This window comes from Schistosoma mansoni, chromosome W (assembly GCF_000237925.1).
Source record: "Schistosoma mansoni strain Puerto Rico chromosome W, complete genome".
NCBI classification, from domain to species: domain Eukaryota; kingdom Metazoa; phylum Platyhelminthes; class Trematoda; order Strigeidida; family Schistosomatidae; genus Schistosoma; species Schistosoma mansoni.
The window spans coordinates 12,478,339-12,503,822 of record NC_031502.1 but is presented as its reverse complement, the minus strand read 5'-3'; the positions used below and the strand labels follow the sequence as shown (position 1 = coordinate 12,503,822).

Genomic DNA, 25,484 nt, shown 5'->3' with positions numbered 1-25,484 from the left:
AAACATGTCCAAGCCACCGAAGTCGGTGTTTCAAGATGGTGACACCAATTGAATTATCGTCTCTGCGCTCGAACACACGATGCCGAACCTCTGCATTACTAACATGGTGTTGCCACTGTATGTCAGCAATCCTTCGGAGACAACGATGATCGAACACAGAGAGACGTCTAACATCCTCAACTCGGAGAGGCCAGGTTTCACAAACATAGAGCAAAACTGCTCTCACCGACGCGTTGTATATCCGACATTTTACAGTCAGACTAACATCACGAAGGCGACAAAGATGGCACAGATTGGCATAAGCCGCTCTGGCTTTTGCTATACGTGCATCAATCTCATCACTCACGCCACCACCAGCACTTATGTAGCTACCTAGATACACGAACTTCTCAACTACTTCAATCTGCTCACCATCTAGGTTTTAGACGGTTTTAGAAGTCGATTATGCACCAGGTCTCACCCTGCCTGTCTTCGTCTGATTCAGAGAAATATATATACTCTTGATTTTTGTACATTCAAGTTCGGTTTAGCAATTAAACCTTCTTACCTGTTTCAATCTTATTTTAGTAGTGGATCTGGTCAACCATAGGAAGTGTTTGTCGTATTTGGCGCCTCCATATATATTTGGTGCCTCCTTGTACCAATGTTTATGTGTTTGTCGTAACTGAATAGGACCACATAACACAAAGGTTCAGCTAAGCGGAGTGGGTTTAATATTTCTCCGTCAGCAATTATCATCCTACTTATATGTAGGACAAGTTACTACCCTAATACTTGGGTTAAAACACATCACTTCTTTAAAGAATTACCCTCCAAGCCTTTGACTGAGATATATATCCCAGAAGGCAGAAAAAAGGGGCGTTGGGGAATGGACTGTCGTGGTAACTAGTGACCAAAATATCTTCTTACATCATGAGTTCCCTCAGGATCCTAAAGCCATATGTCAGACAGGAATTAAGCGTGTTACTCACGTCTGTTTCATTGGTGCTTGAATGACTTACAAGGCATTAGTTACAAGAACAAACATGATTAAAAGACAAATTTTGTATTTAATCATGTAATTATACTAAAGAGGAAACTTATTATTCTGCCTGATGTTCTTATCCCTGATATCAATTCACTTGAAATTTTACTTCTGTAATACGACCTCCTGAGCAACCACCTCTTGGCCACATCGTATCATTGGATTCATTTTGACATTCCAAAACTCGTTCAAGTCTTACTCCATAAAAAAAGTTGAGACCGGTATTTATTGCAAGGCTGATCAAAAATAAAGAATCTAGACGTCCCTTGAAAACTTTATTCTGATCACTTATAACAACCAATATTCTTTTACTATTCAAGCAGAAAGCCTAAAAGAATATTGTATGGTTGTTACTCTTTAGAAACTTTATGCTAGCATACTATCCACTGATATCTTAGTTTATCATGTACTTGGATTATTTATCCTAACATAGTTGGGTACAAAGTCAAATAATTACTGAAAATTTAAAAAAATATGTAAATTTTTTGGTGAGGCATTTATTCATACTTTCATAGACTAAAGCAAACTACATTTCGAAATTATAAAGTAACCACTTCTGAATTTAGTTTAGTCGAGTGCACTGAGGATTTTGACAAAATACGGTTTTTCTTCATCAGGCTCACACTGGTTAAAATATGTAAGCTATATTTACGTGCAACATTGTATAATCAGTTCAACGATTAATTTTTTATGGTTTTTATAGAATTTGCTGGAACATGTACATAGAGATCAGGTTTTGAGTTAAGTCTGGATTTATTTCTCTTATTGGCATGCTTTTACAAATCTTTCTATGATGATTGTTTTATAGGCCAGCGGTTGCTCTACATGCTCATCTCACTGAACACAATTTATTTCAACTATCATACTTCAGGAATTGTCATTCATTAGTTGTCAAGTCTGTTGTTATAATCTTCTATTTCATCGTTTAAATTATGAAACAAAAACATTATCTTGTCCCATCATTTTTGGCCTCAAAGGGATTGGTTAAACTTCACATCGACTCCTTCAATCATTTTATTCAAACAGAAATAAAAAACATTGTCCGAGCAAACAGTCGTGTCAGTGTTCCAGAAGCCAATTGGTGGTTAGAGTATAATGACATATATATCAAACCTCCAACAGTAAATGATGGAGGGGTTGTCGCCAGCCGTGTTACTCCTCATGACTGCAGACTCCGTGATCTAACATATGCTGGTGAAATTCTTGTTGACGTCACGTTTGTTAGGCAGAACGAAGTAGTATCGAAAAAAGGTGTCCTTATTGGTCGAATGCCAATAATGCTAAAAAGTTCTATATGTGTACTAAATGGTAAGTCTTCGTGGTAGTTTACGAACATTTATGTGAATTTTTTCAATCCTTCTAGACTCTCTTTAATGTTCTGTTTGTGTTAATCTTCCATACCAGTAGTTACACATAGTAAAAACATACGTTCATAATTTCGTTTGTCATACTCTACTTATTCTTGTCTCTACTCTATTTAAAGTACCCAAGTGTTAGTGCTTTTGAAATTGATTTGGAAATTTCTAAGGTAACTTTAGGAAGACCTAGTAACTAACGTTTATTCTTAAAATTAAGCAGCATCTTTTAATGGGGATCATGTGCTTCATACCATAAAAAGCTAATGTATTTATGTAGTTTGCTAATCGCATCAACAATAATGTTTTTATTCAGCGATTTTGAAATCCGTTTATTCAGGATTTCAGCAGCCGTGTCTCCTTTGAATTCCATATTCATAAACAAGCTTTTCTTCTACGCTGTCAAAGCTTTTTCTTGGTGAAGTCTAGTCTACTTGGAATGGACAATATATGAATTTCCATAATTGGGTTCCACTGAGTCGAAAGAGGAACTTAATTCACTCTTTATCCTCCAGGATCAAGCGAATCTGTTCCAGTGACACAATAAATGATGAATTACTTCATCTTCGACAGACCCTCATCAAAAACAGTTATCCACCTAGGTTCGTCGATAGCAACTTGACACTTAGACTTCACCAAGAAAAAGCTTTGGCAGTGCAGAAGAAAACCTTGTTTATGAATATAGAATTCAAAGGAGATACGGCTGCTGAAATCCTGAATAAACAGATTTCAAAATCATTGAATAAAACTTTCTACACAGCCAAGCTTCGAATCGTTTTCTCTAGCCGGCCTACCATTTGGGGGTGTGTTAAGGATAAACTTTCGCTTTGGGCCACATCGATGTGTATCTATAAATTTACCTGCTCATGTGGAGCACGTTACATAGGCCACACAAAGCGATCGCTTTCCAAACGCATCTCGGAACACTATCCGGCTTGGCTCCTAAAAGGAGAATGTAAAAAATATCTTTTTTGATCTCAGACGAGCTTTAGCTGGAATTTTTTACCGATTTGAAGTACCAAAATATTCAAGCACATCAATAAAGTGTTTTCTTTGTTGTTGGTTTCTTTATTATTCCTGTTATAATTAATTGATTGTGTAGCTTGTAACCCATTATCTTAAATACTATTAATTTATTGAAGATTGTTGTTCATGAGGTCGAAATTCCCTATTGACTAATCAAAAGTAAACACATTGTCCACATCCGTTTGAGACTTATGTTGTTGCCAATGTGTCTAGACCTTCGTTTATATTAAAATACAACCCATTTATTTTACTCCATAGATCACCGTCATATCACTTAACAATAAAGGTGTGGGTCACAACGTTCACCTGCTTATTAAGTTATATTTTCATCTTTTCAAATTGTTCTGTTGCTAATTCTTGATGAAATATCAAAATAATATAACAAGGATTAAATAGATTAATCTATTTGTTTATTGCAGTTACATTAGACAGTTATAAAAGCACGTTATTTTTTACTTATTTCACGTTCAGGGCCTGATACAATGGGGGATCAAAAACTGTAACACAAATGAAAGTAATTGTTGTGTGAAGAAGTGAAAGAGAAAAGTTATATAATAATAGCAAGGTAGAAAATATCAAAGGCTTGAGTTTCTGCATAAACCCAACAAAGATAGACCTCTCTATGAAAAATACAGTATTGTAGTAGAGTCACTACAGGCTTTTGTTCTGGCCAAATATCTGATTGCGTCTCAAGCCACTGAGTTGCTTAATTTCTGGGATTCTATGTAAGGATTCATAATTTTCTAGTACATGTCAACCAGTCACAGATATCCTTTATTTTTAGCTCAACAAAATACTTTTAACTATTCAGAATCTATAATTTCCCAAAATCTTTAGTTTATCTACCATTTACTCAGTGATAAGCAGATAATCGAATTATTTGCAGTCTATTTTAAATATTCCCTTCGTTAATTCCCTGTTTTGATCCACGTCTTTTTAAAGTCTCACATTAAATTTCCTTGCAGCTACCGAAGTTACTTTATTCTAGGTACTTAGAAGCCCTCAATAATGTAACTCGTTTCTTTTTGAGGTACCTATCTACAGGCTATCAATTTTATGTACATTAAATGAATTAGGTAAAAGTCCTTCGGAGCTTATGCGACTTAAAGAATGTCCACTGGACCCTGGCGGTTACTTCATTATTGGTGGTACTGAAAAAGTAGTTCTCATGCAGGAACAAACTTCTAAAAATCGTCTGATCATTGAAGAAGATAGTAAACGTGGATTAGTGTGTTCTGTGACATCGTCCTCTGCTCAAACAAAATCTAAGACTAACATCGTCACGAAAGATGACAAATTTTACCTTTCCCATAATTCCTTCATCGTGGATGTCCCTATCGCCATATTGTTTAAAGCGATGAACATTACTTCTGACCAGGAACTATTGCAACTTATTGGGACAGAAGAATCTGTTTGGGCTAACTTTGTTCCTAGCCTTAAATTATGTTTGGAATATAATGTAAGTTGATTTATTCGATACTTTTTTTTTACATATTTTGCCAACCTTTCAGCATACTATGGGCTGTTTTGAAGCCAGAACGATAACCTCAAGACAAGTTTCTTTATCTAAATCGACCCACTTCACTTTTTGTTGTTATATGTCCAAATTAAGTAATTTGGAGCCACCGATAGTCCCCTCCTCCAAGGAAGGGTTTAAGATCTTGTTGTAACAGCACTAAATTCTTTATAATTTGGAATTTTCCGGTATATGAAACCACATTGTAAGTTTTTGGTTTTCTACAGACATTAGCCACTGTCATAGTATTGCATTTGATGTATTTTCTGACAAACGTCTCCATACAATATAATTATACGTTCTCAGTTAGGGTCTTCTCTATAGTTCATGCCTCCGCATGTTGTGTGGTACTTGAACTATTAAAATGTAACCACTTATTCTGTTACAGCATTGTTCGAACTGGGATTTTACGAAAATCTAATGAGACCTTATTTTGCTCCCGACCTTGCAATTTGCCAGTTGTATTTCCTGTCTTCAACAATGTTATAACTGGAGCTCCGTTTTAAAACCGGCCTCATTGAATCACTGGGAAGAATAAATTACGACTACTGCATCTTCTATACTACTGCTTACTGACGGCACATTTAAGAATTGACTTATATGTTCTTCCGTCATACATTCATTTATCATCTTTTATAAAATTATTGGTGTTAATGACTGTATCAATTATTTGTGTGTAAAATAAGAAACCATACTGATTTAGCTTATCGGTCTGTGATTTTTCGAGAAGAATTTCAGCTAAATTTCCCTGAACTTCTAATGAAACAATTCTTGTATTTGTTCAAAAAGGAAAAGGATTTTTCGCTGATACACTTTAAGTCTTGGGACCAATTGATTTGAAATTGAAAAGATAATACAACTTTTTCTCCTTATGGATCCATTAAATTAACAATACCACACCTGTCACTGTTTGTTGTACCTTCAAAAAGAAAACATTCTTGAGTTATATTGGAGCCTCTGTGAACAGGTTGTTGTTGTGTTAAGCAGTTGTATTACCTAGTTTGATTACTGGTTAGTTTCCTAATATTGACTGTAGAACTGGTGATCTATTTACCAAATGACTTAGTGACCAGTGAACAATGGTCAAGATCTGAACTCCTATTAGTCCTGAAGCTACTTCCAACCCAGTATCTAACCAGAAGACGAACACAGAAAGAAGATTAATTCTCTGTTGTACTTTTTTCAGTTGTGACTAAAAACTCGTGTAGTAATATACCTCGAATATCTGACTTACAGCAACATAAATAGAAAATTATGTACGATTTATCCAGGAGTGATATAAAAACGAAGTAATAGGAAATTAATTAATTCGTGATGCGTATGAAACAGTAAGCCATAATAACAGTTTGTGGGTTAAACGAATTCAACGAATAAATTACTATAAGAACACGATAATCCTAGTGTTAAATAATTATTCAGCAGAAATATAAACAACAATATACCTTAGGATAGTTTTGAAAGTTTGGGCTTCCACAGGTCCTTTTCGATACGATAAACATATCATAATTACGCTTTCATTAGTGCGTTTTAACAATTTAGTGTAGAATGTTCTCAGACAGTATTCTCTGTGTATGATAAATGAAAGACGGTTGCTATTCATATGGCTGCATCTAATCCAGTGTGGAAGAGCACTTCAGATGGAGAGATTAGCTTCATACGCCAAAAGAATATTGTTATAGTTATGTAGCTACTTTATTCATAGATGTGATCCGGAATACAAGCCAGAAAATTGACTCAGCAGCATGTACACAGCACTAAGAAAATGGTCTTAAGAATGAACAGGGTTCGATAGAAATTATTTCACTCATTTATAGTAGAAGTTTCAGTACATTTGGAATCTATCAAGTACCGATTCGACAAATAAATATACAGTTATTAATGTCCGCTGATCACTCTAAATATTTATTCATAGTTATCGTATTGTCTCTTTCATTTTATTGTTATATGTAAATGTAGGAGTTGTGATACATGTTTTCTCACTGATTACCTGCTTTGAGTAAGATACTTAAGTTTTGTATAGTGCGAACTTGTGGGTGTGTTAGCAAATGGTCTTCTGAGAACAAGACACATTTGTTTAACCCGCAATACAACACATTTGTAGATTGCAGTCACAATAAATAATGCGAGTATAGTTAAAGGAAGAGCGAGTTCAATTCATTTTCGACTTTGTCTTGATCCCTTACCATGTTCATTTGCTAATGCTTCAAATATTTCCATTGATGGATTAAATGAAGGTAAAGTTTTCATAAATTGTGTTTAGTCTGTAGGTAATATAAGAATGCAGTAAGCGAGGTTTTTTTCATTGACAGCTATCGTAAACATAATATCATTTCATGGGAGCATTTTTATTTTACGCAGTCCTGGTTATTCGTTCGACCTTATCTAGTTCTTATGAGGACTTTTAATAACTGAAGCTGTGAATGTGGGTTTATAACTATCTGGTTGACTGTGTGTTTTGAGGTTGAAGTTGTTATGTGACATGTACTCACAAAATTCAAATTATTGATCTAAACCCTCCGAAATGAACAAATATCGGCAGGAAAAATAAATTGCCGACAGAAAGCTTATTCTTACTTAACAAATATGGTCCGTTCGTAGACAAAAAAAACACTCAGTTACTGAGGAGCCAGTGAATCTCTCTCTACAGATATATCTCGGTTTCCCTTCTATTATGCGCTATGGCTCCAAATCGTACGCAATGGCGCAAATGCATCTATTCTTTGTCTCCCCCAATTCTAACCTTCTGAATTCCTCATAACCTTTTTCAATGTTTTTATTTCACTAATTTATATCTTGTTGAACCATATCTTCGATGCATAGTCTTTTCTAACACTACTTACATTGTTACCACATCTAATATTCTGGGATTTGACCTAACGATTCTAAGAGCTTGCGCTAACGGGCTATGGCAACTTGACTGATGTACTAACGTACCAGGTTCTACGTTACTACTGACTGTTTATTATGAATTTTCTAACTTTCAAACACTACTAACAAAGCATTTTTGTACGCAGTAAAATTATTAGGTTTAGACTGAGAAAATTAGTATCAAGTGGTTTGTCTAACAAAAAAGAATACAACGCTTGTAAAACGTTGTAATTATATGACCAATTTTCGGAAAACATAACCAAAAAATTCGAATGTTGATTGTCCTAAACAATTATTGTAGCCGCCTTTATCCAGTGATTTCTAACGTTGCTAACCCCTCAATGTTAAGAAGGATACTGAGGCTGGCTTTTACAATTGATTAGTTGATGCCGTAGTTGGTTCTATTGTCCATGAATTTAGTTGACTCTTGATTGCAATCATCATTTCACTCTGAAGTGAAATAGTATGATTCATTAATGAGAAATGGTAATGAAAATTATTTTGTAAATGGTTTCATCTTTATAGTGTACTCAGAGTTGTTAAAGTCATTAAACTTTGTGTTTTTTTCAGATCCACACCTGCTTAGATGCTTGCAATTGGTTACATTCACGTTTAAGACAACCTCGATATCGCACTGCTTTCGGAGCTGGTAGAACGCTACGAACTGCTGCTAATATTTTAGAGACAGATATCATCTTAGAAATACAGAGATTTTTACGAGATATAATTATTACACATGTTGAAATGGAAAAGCTTAACTTTGCACCGCGTGCATTCTTCTTAGGTCAGATGGTTCGTTATTTAATACTAGCCAATGAAAAACGTATTCCTGTAAGTCACTTTTCATCATACCACTTTATTTATGTACAGTTCATCAAATCAGTTACTTTGTCTCATGAATAGAGAAGTTGTAAATCTTTTTTTTTGAGAATAAGGCGTGTTGAAATAGGTGTGATAAATTAGTGAAACTGAATTAAGTTCATATAAAAATGATTAAGAATAAATATCACTTGTATTAACTCATCTAATCATGAATCCATCTCCATGCGCTTCGTGTTGCATTTTAAAGCTGGTTAGCAAATTATATTCGCCTCTAGATGTGTAGGTTTGGAAACTCAAGTGTCAATTTGCTGGGTACGTAAACGTAAGGTATGGCGATGATAAGTAACGTAACTAAAGTTTCGTCACCGAATGTTCGTAGTTCGTTATTTTTAATGAAGGATACAAATAATCCATAGTTTGTTCAATGGAAAATGCTACTTGTAATGTTACGCAATTCATTTCCTGCTTTAATTAGATTTCATTCTAAATTTTAACAGCAACAATCAGTTTGGAATAATTGGACTTAGTTGTGGGTTAGCTAAGTATTGATCATGAAGTGTTTTACCTTAGACTAGTATTTCAATGTTTGACTGCGTTTAGGACTGGGTTGTCTCATGTACACTTAGCTGCAAATATGGATTTCATATATAAAATTACCTATTAAGAGCTATAATGTGTCCCTACTAATAAATTTGTATAAATAAAGGACTTTTAAAAAAATACAGTCATCTGTGATAGCAATAATCGCTTTATTCAATATCATATGTTTGATACAGTGGTGGGACTCTCAGCATAAAATATCTCAACAGGGCGTTCCCATCCTTCTGTACGTTAAAGTTGATGTATACACATATAAATAAGTTTAGTAAGTTTTATAAAAGTGATTCGTATTTTTGTATTTTTAACCTCAATGGTTTTCGGTTATTTTTATATTTATAAATGTCTTATGTGGTAAGTGGATGGTTTAAATTTGATAAAATAACTTTTGCTAGTTGTGCAAGGTTTTAAAAATTTATGCGCAGCCCTGTTTATAATGAAGTCGTAAAATTCCTCACTAACCATCTAAAGTTCTCATTTAGTGGATTCTAATATTGCTAATTCAGTGTCTTAGTAACGTGAGCTCAATTTTCATCCATTGAGTCATTTGTGAAAATCCAATCCAACGCATATAGATTTAGTTCGTGAAATGTTATTCCCTCAATAGAATAACTGTAACTCAGTTAGGCATATAAGCCTATATATAGAATTACATCTTAGAAGAGTCAAGTTTTTAAGATTTAGATATGTACCTGTTTGAAAACAAAACAAACAAGAACAGAGAATCCAAATTTGTTCATAAAAAGTGTAAACGTTTCATTATTTGCAGTAAGTAAATTAATTTTATAAAGCCAAATCAGAAAGGATAGTAGATACAAATAAGTTCATTTGATGGGATAAACGGTTCGACTTATGATGATTGAGACAAGAGGTTTTAACAAATATTTTGTTAAGTGATAGAAGGGTAAACGTTTCTTTGCTCCTTTAACGACATTTAAATACTAAACTAAAAACCATCCCATTTTTAATCAGTATAAGTGTATTTCAAGTCATTGTCCTACTGACTGATGTGATTATCGTGAACCAATCTTTGAAGTCAATATTTTGTATCAATTCTTACTATTTGCATACTTATTTTCTCATTTATTGCAACCTTTTTCAGAGGATAAAATCGGAATCTATCTTTTTTTAAAATGTCGTTGTACATCCGTGTACTTCCGGCGTTCTCTTTGGAATCTGAATAGTTGATACTATAAATTCCAGCAATAACTCTGAGTCCTGAAAGTGGGGAGATATTCGACATTATGGGGCTCACTGTTCAATATATCTCTTGCAGGCCAAAACTTTTGATCACGTTTCATAATTTAACCAATTAAGATTGGATTATTTTCACACTTTATGGTATCACTGAGAAATTTTCGCTCATCACGAAAACCGGGATTTGAGGTTAGGGTTAATGTATCGCTAACTCTCTTTGGGATTTGTAGCAATAGAGTATTTTAGAAGATGAATGTCATGAAATACCTAAATTTTCTAGTACGTAACATATGAAATTCGATTATGTTTTAGATAATGATCGACAGTGAAATCCAAGACTCATTTAGTTCTATTTGAAACTCACCGGGTTGATTTTAATTCATTCTACAGTTAATGTTCACATTAAGATTTAATCTGAAAATCCATCCCTTCAAGCACCGACGAATGGCCCATTAAGCTAATAAGTTATGATAGCCACACACGTCATCCAATGGTTCCAATATTTATTATTTATTAGGATTAATATATCTATATTGTTGATATCCAGGACTGAATTTAACCAACAAATTTATCCGAACATTTGTGGTGGCAAAACCTTAGCCCTATCAGTTCCTACTTTATCAACGCCTTTAGAACAAATGCTTTGCTCATTAAAACTCAGGCTCGTCGATATGGTTTGAATAACTGGGACACTCAACAAAATAGTTTGTTTTTTAAAAAACTATTTGGAATGTCCTATTTTGCACAACCTATTTTTAGTATTTGTTATTCTCATCCTTACTATTTTCCAGCTGGCCACTTTTTTATAAGAAGTAATCGAAACAGGGTATTTCTACCAACGTCTTCGTGTATTATGTTTTGTTTTACTGGCCCCACTCTTCTTAATTTGTGATAAAAGTTCAAAACTGAGGACGAAGATTCTAACCACTTGAAGGTTCATCGTTGGATGTCATCGTATGTAGAATTGTTTTTTATTTTCCTAACGAATGAAGCATACCGATATCCTATCTTAAACGACCTATTATTCAGTAGTAACGTTTAAAGACTCCGATGTAAACATTTCCACAAGTTTTACGTATATACTTTAGAAGGGGCCTAACACAAATATCTTCTAAGTTACTTGAGACTTACACAACTATCTCCTCATACTCTGTATGTTTCTGTTTCAATTTTCTGTAAAATCTTTTAATTAATTTTTTTGCATGCATACTTTTTAATATATATCAATTTTTAAAATAAAACATTTTCATGATGGACCTTTGGTTTCTTGTTAGCCAGATGATCGGGATTTTTATGGGAACAAACGTATTGAATTGGCTGGTAGCTTGCTGGCCCTTTTATTCGAAGACGTCTTCAAGACATTTAACGAAGATCTCTGGTTAACAGTATCCAAGATCGATACAAAACGCCGATGTACACCTTTTGATATATCTCGACATATCAAAACGTGGATGATAACCGAACAGTTAAATAGAGCAATTTCTTCTGGAAATTGGATCATAAAACGATTCCGTATGATGCGACATGGTGTTACACAAGTCGTTAGCCGTTTATCTTACGTTGCTGCCTTGGGACATATGACTCGAATGACAAGCCAATTTGAAAAAACTCGTAAGGTAGGTCTTTGGAAAGTGTGATTGACAGTTTTTTTTGATGAAGAATGAAATTCTTATTACTAATTGTAAAGGTTTGTATTTTACTATTGTCTATATTTAAAACGAATTTGATCAGTCTCAAACAGAAGTACCATAATCGTTAAACAGATCGACGAATTCTGTTGAATTCAGTTACATTGAGCTGACGAGTGCTGTGTGGGGTGAAATGTGTGTTTTACATTCTAACTATAATCACTATCGAAAAACATTACAAAAACACATGCTTCACGACTCACCTCTGCTGTTATTCGTCAAGTTTATGTAAAAAAAGACTACGAATACCATTATTCACATGTACAATAAACATAACTCTTGAATTTGTTTGTAACGATTACAATATTACATTTTTTTCCAAAGAAAATATGTTCTCAGTCTCTCGTTAAGTTAAATAGAGTTAATGTAAACAGGCAAAAATGTTTTCTAAAATCACTAAGACAAAATGAGATGAATTATTATAATACGTCCTACTCCCCATTCGCGTCATGTAGTATCATAGTTTGTGCGCTCCTCAAGTGTTGTTTTACTAGGTCCAACGGATAAATGTTTTCCATTTCTTCGTAATAATGGGTTGTCTACATTGCTATACAGAGTATCGTTTTTTTTACTACAGGTCTCTGGTCCACGTTCTATTCATGCAAGTCAATGGGGTCTTATCTGTCCATCTGACACACCTGAAGGGGAAGCTTGTGGACTTGTTAAAAATGTCGCTCTGATGTGCCATGTTACGGTCGAAGTAGACGATGCACATTTGATTGAGCTAATTAGCAACTACTATACATTTCCACTCTACCAAATGAGATATGCTAAAAATGAGTATGTTGGTGTTCGCCTTTTGATACTGTTACTTTAATTTACATTTACCTCTGACTATTAAATTTAGTGAACCAATTATCTAATCCAGGCAGGTTTTTCAGGCCTCCTATCTCATTCATACCTTCAATCTGTATTGCTGGTTATAGCTGTTTTGTAACAGCATAGTTGGGTTCTGCGATTACTGTGAACTAATCAATTATCAGAGTATTGAATTAGTGTACTTAAGGCCCGCTCTTGTGCTACACTTTTATTTAATTTTATCATAGAGATACTAGTTGAGGTAGTGAAATATTCTTTTAATTTTTAACAGATAAATCTATCTGAAATTCCCTTCATGAACTTATAACGCAGAGATGATAAGCTTCTGTGTGATGAGGACTCTAAAAACAATCAAAAAGCTTTACGACCAAGCCATCCAGCTCAGAGAACAAAACTCCACCAAAATCATCCACCAGAGCTACAAATCTCCATCATCTCAAAGACTATGAATGTTTTGTCTCCGTTTTCTGACCTGTTAATGCTGCCTCAAGACTTGTATTCGTAAATGCCTATCCTGAATAAAGGGATTAAAGTAGTTGAGTTTACTGATTACTCCATGTACTTCGGAAGTTTCACTACTTTCCGTGGATCGGTGACTAGCGACATCTCGACAAGTGGTCTACGAAGGCGGAGAATATGTACAGATTACCACCAGTTGTGTGTAAATGACTTGAAAACACTGGTCGTGTATAAGAGATTCAATGTTTGAAGTGTACATGTTGGACATAGATTTCTTGTTAAGCTTTCTAAATCAATTGGTTAGGTCACTAACCCCACTGCTGTATGGTGATTAGATGTAGTTCCTTGTGGATATATTACATTACACTTCTTGGCCGTCATATCAACTTCTTTCTTACTGTCATTATTTCAACAATTTTACATTAAAATATATACTGTGTTTAGTCGCGAATACATTCATTAAAACCTCATAAATTCCAGATACGTGATATATGTAAATGGGAAACCTATTGGATTCACTCAACACCCTGGGAAACTATGTGTTTTGATTAGAGGTCTTCGGCGTTCGGGTAGAATTCACGGTTTTGTTTCTGTTTATATCAAGCAAGCTTATCAGTGCGTTCATGTCGTCAGTGATGGTGGCAGATTCTGCAGGCCGTATATTATTCTGTGCAATGGAAGACCACTCGTAACGGAATCTGTTCTTCAGGTGAGTTGTTGTGGCGACGTTTTTTTTAACTAGGGTGCCATGCATGCTTCACATAATTCAGTGGATATATAAACTACTAAGTACATATGCTGTCAGGCTATGACCTACTTTTCAAGAATTACCAAATTTAGTCGTAAAATTACTAGTAAAAGAGAGTTATGACAATAACATTTCGTTAATACTATCAAATTCTACCACTATATATATATATATATATATATATATATATATATCGTTTACTGTCACTTGTCAATATTATTAAACTTCAATTAAAATAACTTGATTTTTGAAGACGTTTTTATTGCAGAGTTGTATGTGATTCAATTTATCTAAATAACACCAGATTATAATAAAAAATAGACAATAATTGTTATATCTGTTATATATTCTCATTATAACGACCCAGCTATTCCTATTGTTTAGTGTTCTTGGACACCAATACACTCGACAAGTCCCCAAATCAGAACACGGTTAAACAGGAAAGAAATTAAATTCCGAATAACAAGGATAGATGGAGTAAAAAGCGCAATAAGAAATACGTTAGTATATTTATAGTCTTTACATGAGAAGATTCTAGAGTCTTCTCCAAGTATCTGCTAGCGCTGATTAGATAAGAATTAGCCAATCAGTGTGCAGCAACACAATCCTGCATGGAACATGCTTTAATCCAATCTATGTCCCGCTAACAATAATAATCTCCCAAAATTAATTGGATCTTTTATTATTCAATAGAAGTATTTATAGTACTGACTATCTCAGGAACTGCGCTTCAGATTTCCTGAGCTCAATATTACGATACAACCTAAACGGCTGTATTCCTACATAACCTTAAATTACTGTTTTCTTTTTCTTATGACGAACGTCTGAACATGACATATTATGGAAAATCTGAAATGTATTTATCAGATATGAAGATTAAGGTACTCTGAATATATACTAACGCTCATTTGTCTCAACTGACGATTTAGCTTCAGCGACACCTGTTATACCATGGATAATTGATACTGCCTGTCAAAGGAGACCTCAGACTACAAGCCGATAAAAAGTTTAAATTCTAACTATGTAAGCCATATCTCCACAATGATCTTTTGAGTATGATAATGTCACTGTACTTATATATATATATAGTAGTGAAGGATTTTTGAGTTGTTTTATTCACAGGCTTATTAAATGTGATCTGATGACGTGAATCTGTAGTGCCGCGATTCGTTAATCGTTCGTTTCGATAACCGATATAATTCTAATCTTAACGGCGCGTAAAATCAGAAGACAAAGGATAGCAGCAACTACAGTTTATTGTCGAATAACTCAGGTTCGAAAGCTAACAACACCTGAGCGAATATGAACGAGCGAGTGAGCGGCAAGCGAGTGAGCGAGGCGAAAGATGATGCGTATTGGAGATGGCTGGGAAGCCAACTCGATTTAAGCAAGCGTTAATCAACATTTATAGTCAGACAAAAATGAGTGACAGACATATGATGAATAAGATACGAAATGTACACATATATGCTCATATAAAAGTATAGCCAAGGTTAATAAGCGAATAATGAACAAGATCGAAATATGACTCATGACAGGCGAATTGGCTTGGCCAGTAGCTAGGATAAAGTATATGGGCTTAACAAATAAACTGATACTACAAATCTCAACATTAGTTGCATTCACTATCTCAAGCACTTGATCATCCTGGTTCTGTAATTATGTCTTGCTTTGAATTAATAAAATATATTATTACTTTGATTAATTTAGGTAGTAATTCCTCCTTTGATCCGACGAATTGGTACCTTTATTCATTTGATGTACTCTTAAATTATGTTTTGACATGACTAATTACTACTTGTAGGATTTACGCCACAATGTTCTAAACTGGGATGATCTATTGAAAAAAGGGTTAGTTGAATATTTGGATGTTAATGAACTCAACGATTGTCTGGTTGCCATGGACGAGTCTTGTTTAACCGACGGTAATCACTATACTCATATGGAAATCGACCCTGCCACAATTTTAGGTGTCGTTGCTGGTTTGATTCCTTATCCGGACCACAATCAAGTAAACTTTATTCTTTGCTTTATTAAATAAATAATCTCTTGAAAATAATTGTCTCTCTTGAATTATTTGATGTAGGCTTTAGTTAAGGTATCCTAGAGCTTATAACTACGGTGATAGTTGTTATCTCTTTACCAAACCGTAAAACATGATCTGTGTTGAAATAATTATTTGAAAGTCATTAAAAACCTGACGTGTTTACTGTTTTCATAGCATCCCAATTAAAAAGCATATGACTAAATGATGTGTCATCGGTGAAAGTAAAATATAGTTGACCACTGAGAGAAGACAGACAGACACTCAGGTTACTTACTTTTTAATGTGTGAACATTTGATTACTGGTGTCTACTCTGGATTCACTCAGTATCGACTGCTTGTAATTGTGTTGAATAAAGTATTGCTTAGTCTATATTCTGGTTCTCTTTATTTGATCTTGAATCCTTTGTCCGGTATAACGTGATTCCATTCTGTGTATAGCGTATCAGTCGGGTATCCAGTTTCGTGGTAAACAATCACTAGCACAGGTATATTTCAATTTTATTATTACAATAGTATGTCGTGTCCAACGAAAACATCCTTTTTTCTGCAGTTGAATCTCTAATATATATATATATATATATATATATATATATATATATACTTTTTATTTAAAAGAGCTGTTCGTTTGCTCTTCTTACTGATTTTATTGCAAAGCATCTTCTAAGAGCTTTAAAAATCAGTTATTTATGTTTACGATCTCAACATTTTATTAATGAAGGCTTAAGTTAGTGAGTGTTCTTTTCTTTTTTATGGTGTATATTTGATAAAAATTTCATTGTTTCCATTTCAAATAATATAGTCTCCCCGAAATACTTATCAATGTGCTATGGGTAAGCAAGCTATCGGCACTGTTGCGCTTAATCAGCAAATCCGTTTTGATACACTTCAATGTCAAATGGTCTACCCTCAAAAACCCCTTGTTCAGTCAAAGACTATTCAAATGATGCATTTTGATGAGGTTAGTTTTTGTCCTATCTTTCGCAGTTCTGTTTTTACGTAGTGTTAAAATATACTCTCTATGTATAATCTTATTCAAACCAGATAAATTTTTTTCGATATGATACCAACACAACTTTTACTACTGAGTACTACTAAGAGAGCAGGTAAACAATATCCGTTTACGCCCTTCATGAGTAGTTAATCCAGCTTATTTCGTAGTGATTAATGTGATTCGACCACATTATAGCGAGGAAGTATATATTTTTCATGCAATTAGTTTCCTTTATGAATTTAAATAAAGTCAGGACAAACATTAATGCAGAATAATATGAATTCATATTTCGTAGTTTGTCATCAGCTGCTGACAACCAAATATGTGTTAAAATTTTACATTGAGGTAAGATATAGCGTAAAACAATTGACATAGATAAATGAAAATAATTGAAATGACAAACGTTATCAATAATAACTGTCTATGTGTATGCAAGAACATATCGGTGGTCATTTAGTGTTAGAAACAAAAAGCATGAGGGATGAACGAAGTTCAGAGATATATAAGATAAATTGTGGTAATTTAAGACGTGATAAAGGATTTACACAAGATTCCTGGAATTAAAAAACTGGTGAGATGGGTTGCATAGTTGTTGAACAGAATTTGAAGAATTTATATATATATATATATATATATATATATATATAGGCAGTGAATAGAACTTCCCTGACAGAAGCTGTGTACGCGTGACCGTGTGAGAGCATTTCGAGAGGGAGGATAACCTCTCCCCACTCTCGGCCATACCAGGGCATAACCCTAAAAATCTTAAGATGATTTATTATTCATTATATCTTAGCGAGTTTGCCGGCTTTGTTCCTCATTATTGACGATGAGGGTGGGATTTGCATATCTTTCCTCTATTTTATATATTATCTTTATGGTTTAGAAGGTATATAGCTTGTTACGAATCATGTTAATTTTATTGGTCCTTTATCCAAATAGTGAACATGGTTTAATTACTTCATGTTTATAATTCTTACATCTACACTGTCTCGTATTTTGTACTTTATTCACATCAGCTTCCTGCTGGTCAAAATGCAGTTGTGGCAATAATGTCTTATTCTGGGTATGACGTTGAGGATGCGTTGGTTATTAACCAAGCATCAATTGATCGAGGTTTCGCTCGTGCTTGTGTTTATCGTCGGTCTGGTGTTCATCTCAAAATGCATGAAAATGCAGTTTACGATCGCTTAATGGGCCCTAGCATAGAGCGAGGTAGGTGAACAGTATCTTTCTTAAATTTTGCCTGTTGCGTTATATTTGTTTGTTGTGTATCACTATTTTCTTATGTTCCTTCATTTACACTTCAGTTACTACTGCTGGATGCCATACAAAGTATATGTCGTAATAAGCCAGTAGTCAAAATCACTTCTATGAGTTGTCTAATAATCGTTCTACTAGCTTTTCCTATATATATATATATATATATATATATATATATATAAACAATACTATAATTCCTCTTTCAGTTTCCTCCTCAAGTGTCACCATAGCCAACGATTCAAAGCACAAAGCACTGTCCCAGGTCTACTGAAACCTCGCTCCAAACTACACATTGGAGCCTTCAACGTACGTATCCTATGTCAAATCGGCCAACAGGCCTCCTTGGCTAAAACTCTATTTTCTCGTACCATTGATGTATGCTGTGTCTCCGAAACACGCATACAGGATCCCAGTATGGTCATTCACTCGACCTCACCTCGCCAAAATGGACAGCCAACGAAATAACCCTCCTTTTATCTGGCGACCCGATGGCTAGTTCTCGTGGACTTGCAGGCGTAAACATAGCACTTAGTACGAGAGCAGAACATGCACTGTTAGAGTTGGACCTCGGTAACAGTCGCCTATGTGCTATTCGACTAAATGGCTCCGTAAGGGCGTGGAAGGATAGGGACACACGTCGTTGACTTTTCATCGTTTCTGCCTTTTCTCCTACTGACAGCAGCCCGGAAGAATTGAAAGATGAATTTTACAGAAAGTTCTCTAAACTTCTTCGAAAACCTAAACGCTCAGACATACTACTCGTAGCGGCTGACTTTAATGCCCAAGTAGGTAGCTTAAACCAAAAAGAAAGATGTTTAGGTGGGTGTTTTAGTATTCCGGCTCAGAGAACGGATAATGGTGATAGTCTGTTGCAACTATGCTCATACAATATTTTTAGCAAACACTAATTTTAAGCATAAGGAGAGACATCGTAAAACATGGCAACCACCTGCACCAAGCCAACAATGGACTCAAATAGACCATATTGCCATCAGTCATCGTTGGAGAGGCTCGATAGAAGACTGCTAATCGATTTGGAGTACATGTTTAGACTTTCATTATATTCTGATACAAGCACTCATTTGCTTGTCCCTCACTGGATGCAGAAAATCCACATTAAGAAAACCCATTAGAGTTGAACTAAAAATCTAGGAGACCAAACGTAGATTCCGGGAACAACTGAGATCACACATAGGCAATTCCGAAAACGAGGATGACCCTGATGTTGCTTGGAAAGATATACGAACAGCTGTGGAAACAGCAGTAACATCTATTAATGATTTAAACCAAAGGGTTACGAAAAACCAATGGATTTCTTCCAAGTATGTTGCACGCATGGATTCTCGCAAACTGATCCCATCAGGCACTGAACGCGATGAAAAGCGAAAACAAATCAGATCTAGGTTAACCAAAAGTCTACGGAGCCCCCAAATGCCCTGGTACGGCCGAGAGTGGGGAGAGGCCATCCTCCCTCTCGAAATGCTCTCACACGGTCACGCGTACACAGCTTCTGTCAGGGAATTCCTAGTCACTGCCTTCTCGCGGCGGGGGTGTTGTTTACGGAATCGAGAGGACAAAAGGTGAATGTCCGGCCCTTTGACCGAGCCGATGGACACAGTGAGTCCACCTAGGGGAGTTGGAAAACCCTGATTCCAAACCAATGGTGCACATGGGCTCCAGTATCCTGAGGGAACAAATGGCGTATGAACCAATTGTTGGTCAGCGGCTACTATGGGACTGCATCTTTTTACGATGCTCTACTGCCTTGTGGATTAGACCTTTAGGTGCCTCTTTGTACCAATGCTCATGCGTTTAAATAAAAAAATAATAAACCATATACTTATAGACCGAGAAAAGGGAATCAGTGGATCAAATCTCTTTCAAACTGATGATAAATGATGAAACGTCCTAGAAACAAGTTAATTATAAACCAAAGTAAAGTATTCAGCTGATTTATGCCTATAACTTCACTATGTCAATATATTTTAGGTATTTATTCGGACAATACCATAAATAGTAAACCATTAGTATTTGCTTTATGCGTCTTTATGCAAAAGTGTTCCGATTAATCCCCCTGTATGAGATAAATGATCATATCTCGGCAAATGAGATGACAATTACTTCACGAAATACTATACTCGCTTGGATTAGAATTCAGACAATTCACATTCACTTCATAACACTCATTATTATAACTATTATTATTATCGTCATTTTTTTCTATACTACGTCACTTATCTTCCTGTATTCACATTTCATGTACTCCCATTCTCCAACTTATGCAGCAGCTCGCCCGTGATGGAAACTCTGTTCTATCTAAACGATCTCCAGTCGCTGTCTGGTCGTAAGTGAATGCTTCCAGAGAATGCGAATACTGAACCAGTCTTTCTGAAACCACGTACACCGTTCAAACTGGCTTCCTTCGACATTCGCATATTAATGCAGATCGGACAACAGATAGGGCTGGCTATGTCTTTAGAAAGTCCTTATATCGATGTTTGTTGTCTATCCGAGATCCGTATTCAAGACTGGTGAAGTACTACAAATTCGCTGTCCATCTGTCGCTTCGAAAAGCTTGTTTCACATGTATTTATCCGGTGACCCTGTGGCATCTTCATGTGGTCTTGTTGACGTTGGTGTCTCACTAAGCGCTAGAGCTGAGGCAGCACTAATCGATTTGATCCCCATTAACAGTCGGTTATGTGCCGTTAGATTAGAAAGCTCCATCAAAGTGAGAAGAAATCGGCCTGAGAAACGATGTCTTTTTGTCATCCCCGTCTATGCCCCGACATATTGCAGCCCGGGTGCAATCAAGTGTGAATTCCGCCACCAGTTAACTGTTCTTCTCCAGAAAGTGCGTTCGACAGACATTGTAGTACTAGCCGGAGACTTGAATGCACAGGTCGGGCTTCTAGGCACAGAAGTGAGTCGTTTAGGTGGTCGATGGGGAGTTGTTGGTCGCAGGACAGATAATGGGGACCGTCTATTGCAACTGTGCCTAGACTACAACCTGTTTCTGCCTAGCAATAACTTCCGGCACAGTCATCACCGATGTGCCACCTGGCGTCCTCCCTCTGTATCTCAAGCCTGGACTCAGATTGATCACATCGCGATCAGCTACCGCTAGCGTGGCTGTGTACAAGACTACCGCTCCCTTTGGAGTACCTATCTGAACTCTGATCATGCCCTGGTCTGCGCCAATCTTATCTTACTGTTTAGTAACCGACGAATTCATCGTCATCAATGGATTGATGTCAGTGAATTGGTTGCAACTTCTGTTGCAAATAAGTATCGAACCGAGCTGGCTTCTAGGCTAGCTACCATTCCACCGAAAAGTATAGATGAGCATCGGTTGCAACTGCCTGATGCCATCAGAATGGTGAGTAAAGCCACTTGCGGCTTCGCGAAACGTCCCGCTTATAAGCACTGGGCTTCTTCAGGCTCCTTACAACTCATCGAAGCCCGTCGGTCTACTCCGGGTGACCGTGAGTATGACCACAAACGAAGGCTGTTACGCAACGAAATTGGGCAAAGCATGCGTAAGGACCGAGAAGCCTGGTGGTCGGAGCGTGCCAATGAGTTGGAAGCAGCAGCTGCATCTGGTAACTGCCGGAAGCTCTTCCAACTCATCCTGTTCGAAGAGGTATTGATCATATCTTGACCCTCCTCCAAATGTTAGAACACCGTCATATTCATCACAGACTAACAATCGTAGTGTTCCTTGATATCAGGGCTGCCTTCGATTCGTTCAATAGGAATGTCCTCTGGGATTGTTTATTGAAGAGGAGTGTGCTTGAGAAGCTTATTAACATCTTAAAGGCCCTATATACAAACACCTCAGGCAGAGTGAAGGCATACAACCACTTCTTTCTACTGTCCCATTCAAGCAGTGGGGTTAGACAGGGTTGCCCAATCTCACCATTCCTCTTCAACTTTGCCATCCATGACATTCTGGAAATAGCTTCGATAGATGTAAGTAATGGCGGTCAGGATCTGTTGCTTGAAGAAAGACTTCTCGACCTTGAGTATGCGGATGATATTGTCTTACTGTGCGATAATGCCCAAGGCATGCAATCCGCACTTAATCAGTTGGCAATCAGTGTCCATAGGTACGGTCTGCGCTTTACACCTTCGAAGTGCGAAGTACTCCTACAAGGCTGTCAGGATTCTAATCTTGTAATCACCCTAGATGGTGAGCAGATTGAAGTGTATCTAGGTAGCTGCATAAGTGCTGGTGGTGGCGTAGGTGATGTGATCAATTCACGTATAGCAAAAGCCAGAGCGGCTTATGCCAATCTGTGCCATCTTTGTTGCCTTCGTGATGTTAGTCTGACTGTAAAATGTCGGATATACAACGCGTCGGTGAGAGCAGTTTTGCTCTATGCTTGTGAAACCTGGCCTCTCCGAGTTGAGGATGTTAGACGTCTCTCTGTGTTCGATCATCGTTGTCTCCGAAGGATTGCTGACATACAGTGGCAACACCATGTTAGTAATGCAGAGGTTCGGCATCGTGTGTTCGAGCGCAGAGACGATAATTCAATTGGTGTCACCATCTTGAAACACCGACTTCGGTGGCTTGGACATGTTTTACGAATGTCGTCCCAGAGGCTTCCACGTCGTGCATTATTTGCCGACTCTGGGACTGGTTGGAAAAAGCGGAGAGGTGGTCAGTGTATGACATGGTGTCGTGGCATGAAAGAGAGCTGCAAAGGGCTGTCTTCTGTTGGTCCTTCACGACTCCCTGGCTGGGGTCCGAGAGATGGTGCAACACAGTGGCTAGAGACGTTATCAGATATGGCTCAGAATAGAAGCCAGTAGCGAGCGTGCTGTAACCTTCTTTTACTTTCTACATAAAGAGTGGCTATAACTTTCTTAACTGAAGGAGTTCTTCTGGTTGCACATTCGTGTTTCCCCCGCTTTTATACTTATTATTACACTAACATGGACTAATCTGTGGTTGTTATTGTTCTTTTTTCTTTTCTCTTATGTGCACCTTACTCTCTTTCTTCTCCTTCCATCCTCGTTGTTTTGTGTGACTCATATAAAGGGTTCCCCCTTGTACCAATATTTATGTGTTAAAATAAAATCAATAAAAGTCTACGGAACGATCGTTAGCAGTGTCGGGTAACGAGAGCACAGGAAATGGAATAGGCAAAGGTTGTAGGTAACACCAGACAACTCTTCAGACTAATAAAAGAAATTGGAATTAAGATGTCAATTTTAAGCGAGACAATCTCGGAAAAAGATGAAACTTCTATCTGCTCTCAGCCCAGACGTTTAGAACGATGGACAGAACAGTTTAGCTGGCTTTCATCTACTGTACAGTTACCCACCATTTTCAAAGAGCCTGAATGAAACATTAAAGTAGGTGCCCCGACTCTAGCTGAAGTTTTAAAAGGCTATAGCTAATCTGAATCGAGGAAGAGCCGCTGGTCCAAATAGATTGGCTCCAGATGTCAGTAAATATGGTAGTCCAATTTTAGCGACTAGGTTGATGAATATTTTAGCTAAATTCTGGAAACTGAATGTAATTCCACCTGACTGGTCGCAATCACTGATTGTTTCGATATATAAGAAAGGATCAAAATCATCATGTGTTAACTATAGAAGGACTAGTTTCCTAATATGGTATTTAAAATATTAACCTCAATAATTATCGGAAGCTTAGCAAAGACTCATGAACTGCAATCAGTCAGTCAGTCACAACGTAGAACTTCGTACGTACGTACATCAGTTCGAGATGCCATACCACATTAGCACAGAGATGCAGTTGTCGATTCAAATCTCATAGTGGTAGAAGTAGTAGGAGTATAATCAGAAATCCAAAAGATTAGGGTTTGAAGAAATTATTGAAGGAGTATAGTACAGTGAAATAAATTTGGAGAGAGAAAAAGGATAGGGACATGAAGAATTCAAAAGGTTAGAATTCGATAGAACACAAGGAGTGGATGCACCTTCGCCATTGCAAACGATTTTGAGCCATGTCATTCAAGGTCTCTAACCATCGATTACTATTATCTCGCGCATCCCAACCAGGTAGTCTACACCTACCAACATGGCTCAGTCCAATTGTCAGTGACTTCATTGATTTGTGCCACGTTTTGGTCTAGCCACCCCTAGCTTTCTTCCAACCTACTCCTACACCATGAAACATTGCACGTCGGGGCAGTCGGTGGTTGGGCATACGTAACACATGTCCCAGCCATCTCAACTGATGAAGTTTCACTACTTCATCAATCGATTTGCCATCCTTACCTAGTACTCGTTTCCTAACAACTGCATTACTTACCCGGTGGTCCCAGGATATACGAGCAATGCTTCGAAGACACCTGTGATCAAATACTAGTAGCCTACGAATATCCTCTACTCTTATCGGCCATGTTTCACTGCCATAAAGTAGGACGGAACGAACTGCTGCACAGTAAACCCGTCCTTTGGTTGCTAGACGGATATCTCGCCTACGCTTTAAATGACGCAAGTTGGCGAAAGCTAGACGAGCCTTCTGTATCCGTGTTGAGATTTCGTCACACACCAGACCACAAGAGCTGATGAGACTCCCAAGATAAGTGAAGTGGTCTACATGCTCAACTACTTCACTCCCTATCATTAGTTCAGGTGTCGCTGCAACCCAATCCTGAAGTAACATTTTGCACTTCGAGGGAGAGAATCGCATCCCGAACATGCCTGCATTGTTGCTTATAGTGGTCAGAAGACTCTGCATGTTGCCAGCGTCCTCACCAAGTAAAACTATGTCGTCGGCGTATTCTAAGTCAACAAGTGAATCTCCCGGTAAAAGTTCAACTCCTGGAGGTTTAGCTGATGAAAGTGTTATCTCTAAAAGTATGTCAACGACAAAGTTAAACAAGAATGGGGAGAGTGAACAGCCCTGACGAACACTACTTGAGGTAGTCAGTTCTGATGACAGTTCGCCATAGGCTCTAACTCGACCAGTTGTGTTCGAGTAGAGAGCCTTTATGAGGTTAATGTACTTCTTTGGTACTCCTTTCAGTGACAAACACTGCCATAGAACCTCACGATCAACGGAGTCAAATGCCGCCTTAAGG

The 25,484-nt window shown here is 36.8% G+C and overlaps 1 protein-coding gene across 2 annotated transcripts in view; it reads left to right on the top strand.

Moving 5' to 3' along the window:
* Positions 1 to 25,484, top strand: part of Smp_153760.1 (putative dna-directed RNA polymerase III subunit) — a gene marked incomplete at its 3' end in the record, with an annotated part of 41,780 nt that overhangs the window by 5,873 nt on the left and 10,423 nt on the right. Inside the window, exons 2-11 of one of the 2 annotated variants that reach the window (XM_018788570.1) lie at positions 1,833 to 2,332; positions 4,482 to 4,864; positions 8,360 to 8,438; positions 8,478 to 8,624; positions 11,684 to 12,021; positions 12,671 to 12,873; positions 13,852 to 14,080; positions 15,924 to 16,130; positions 16,966 to 17,124; positions 18,177 to 18,372. In XM_018788570.1, coding sequence (XP_018654099.1) covers positions 1,957 to 2,332; positions 4,482 to 4,864; positions 8,360 to 8,438; positions 8,478 to 8,624; positions 11,684 to 12,021; positions 12,671 to 12,873; positions 13,852 to 14,080; positions 15,924 to 16,130; positions 16,966 to 17,124; positions 18,177 to 18,372 — 2,317 coding nt within the window. In that variant the 5' untranslated portion in view covers positions 1,833 to 1,956. Of the gene's footprint in view, positions 1 to 1,832; positions 2,333 to 4,481; positions 4,865 to 8,359; positions 8,625 to 11,679; positions 12,022 to 12,670; positions 12,874 to 13,851; positions 14,081 to 15,923; positions 16,131 to 16,965; positions 17,125 to 18,176; positions 18,373 to 25,484 lie in introns of both variants that reach the window. The other variant, XM_018788571.1, reaches the window with a different exon arrangement.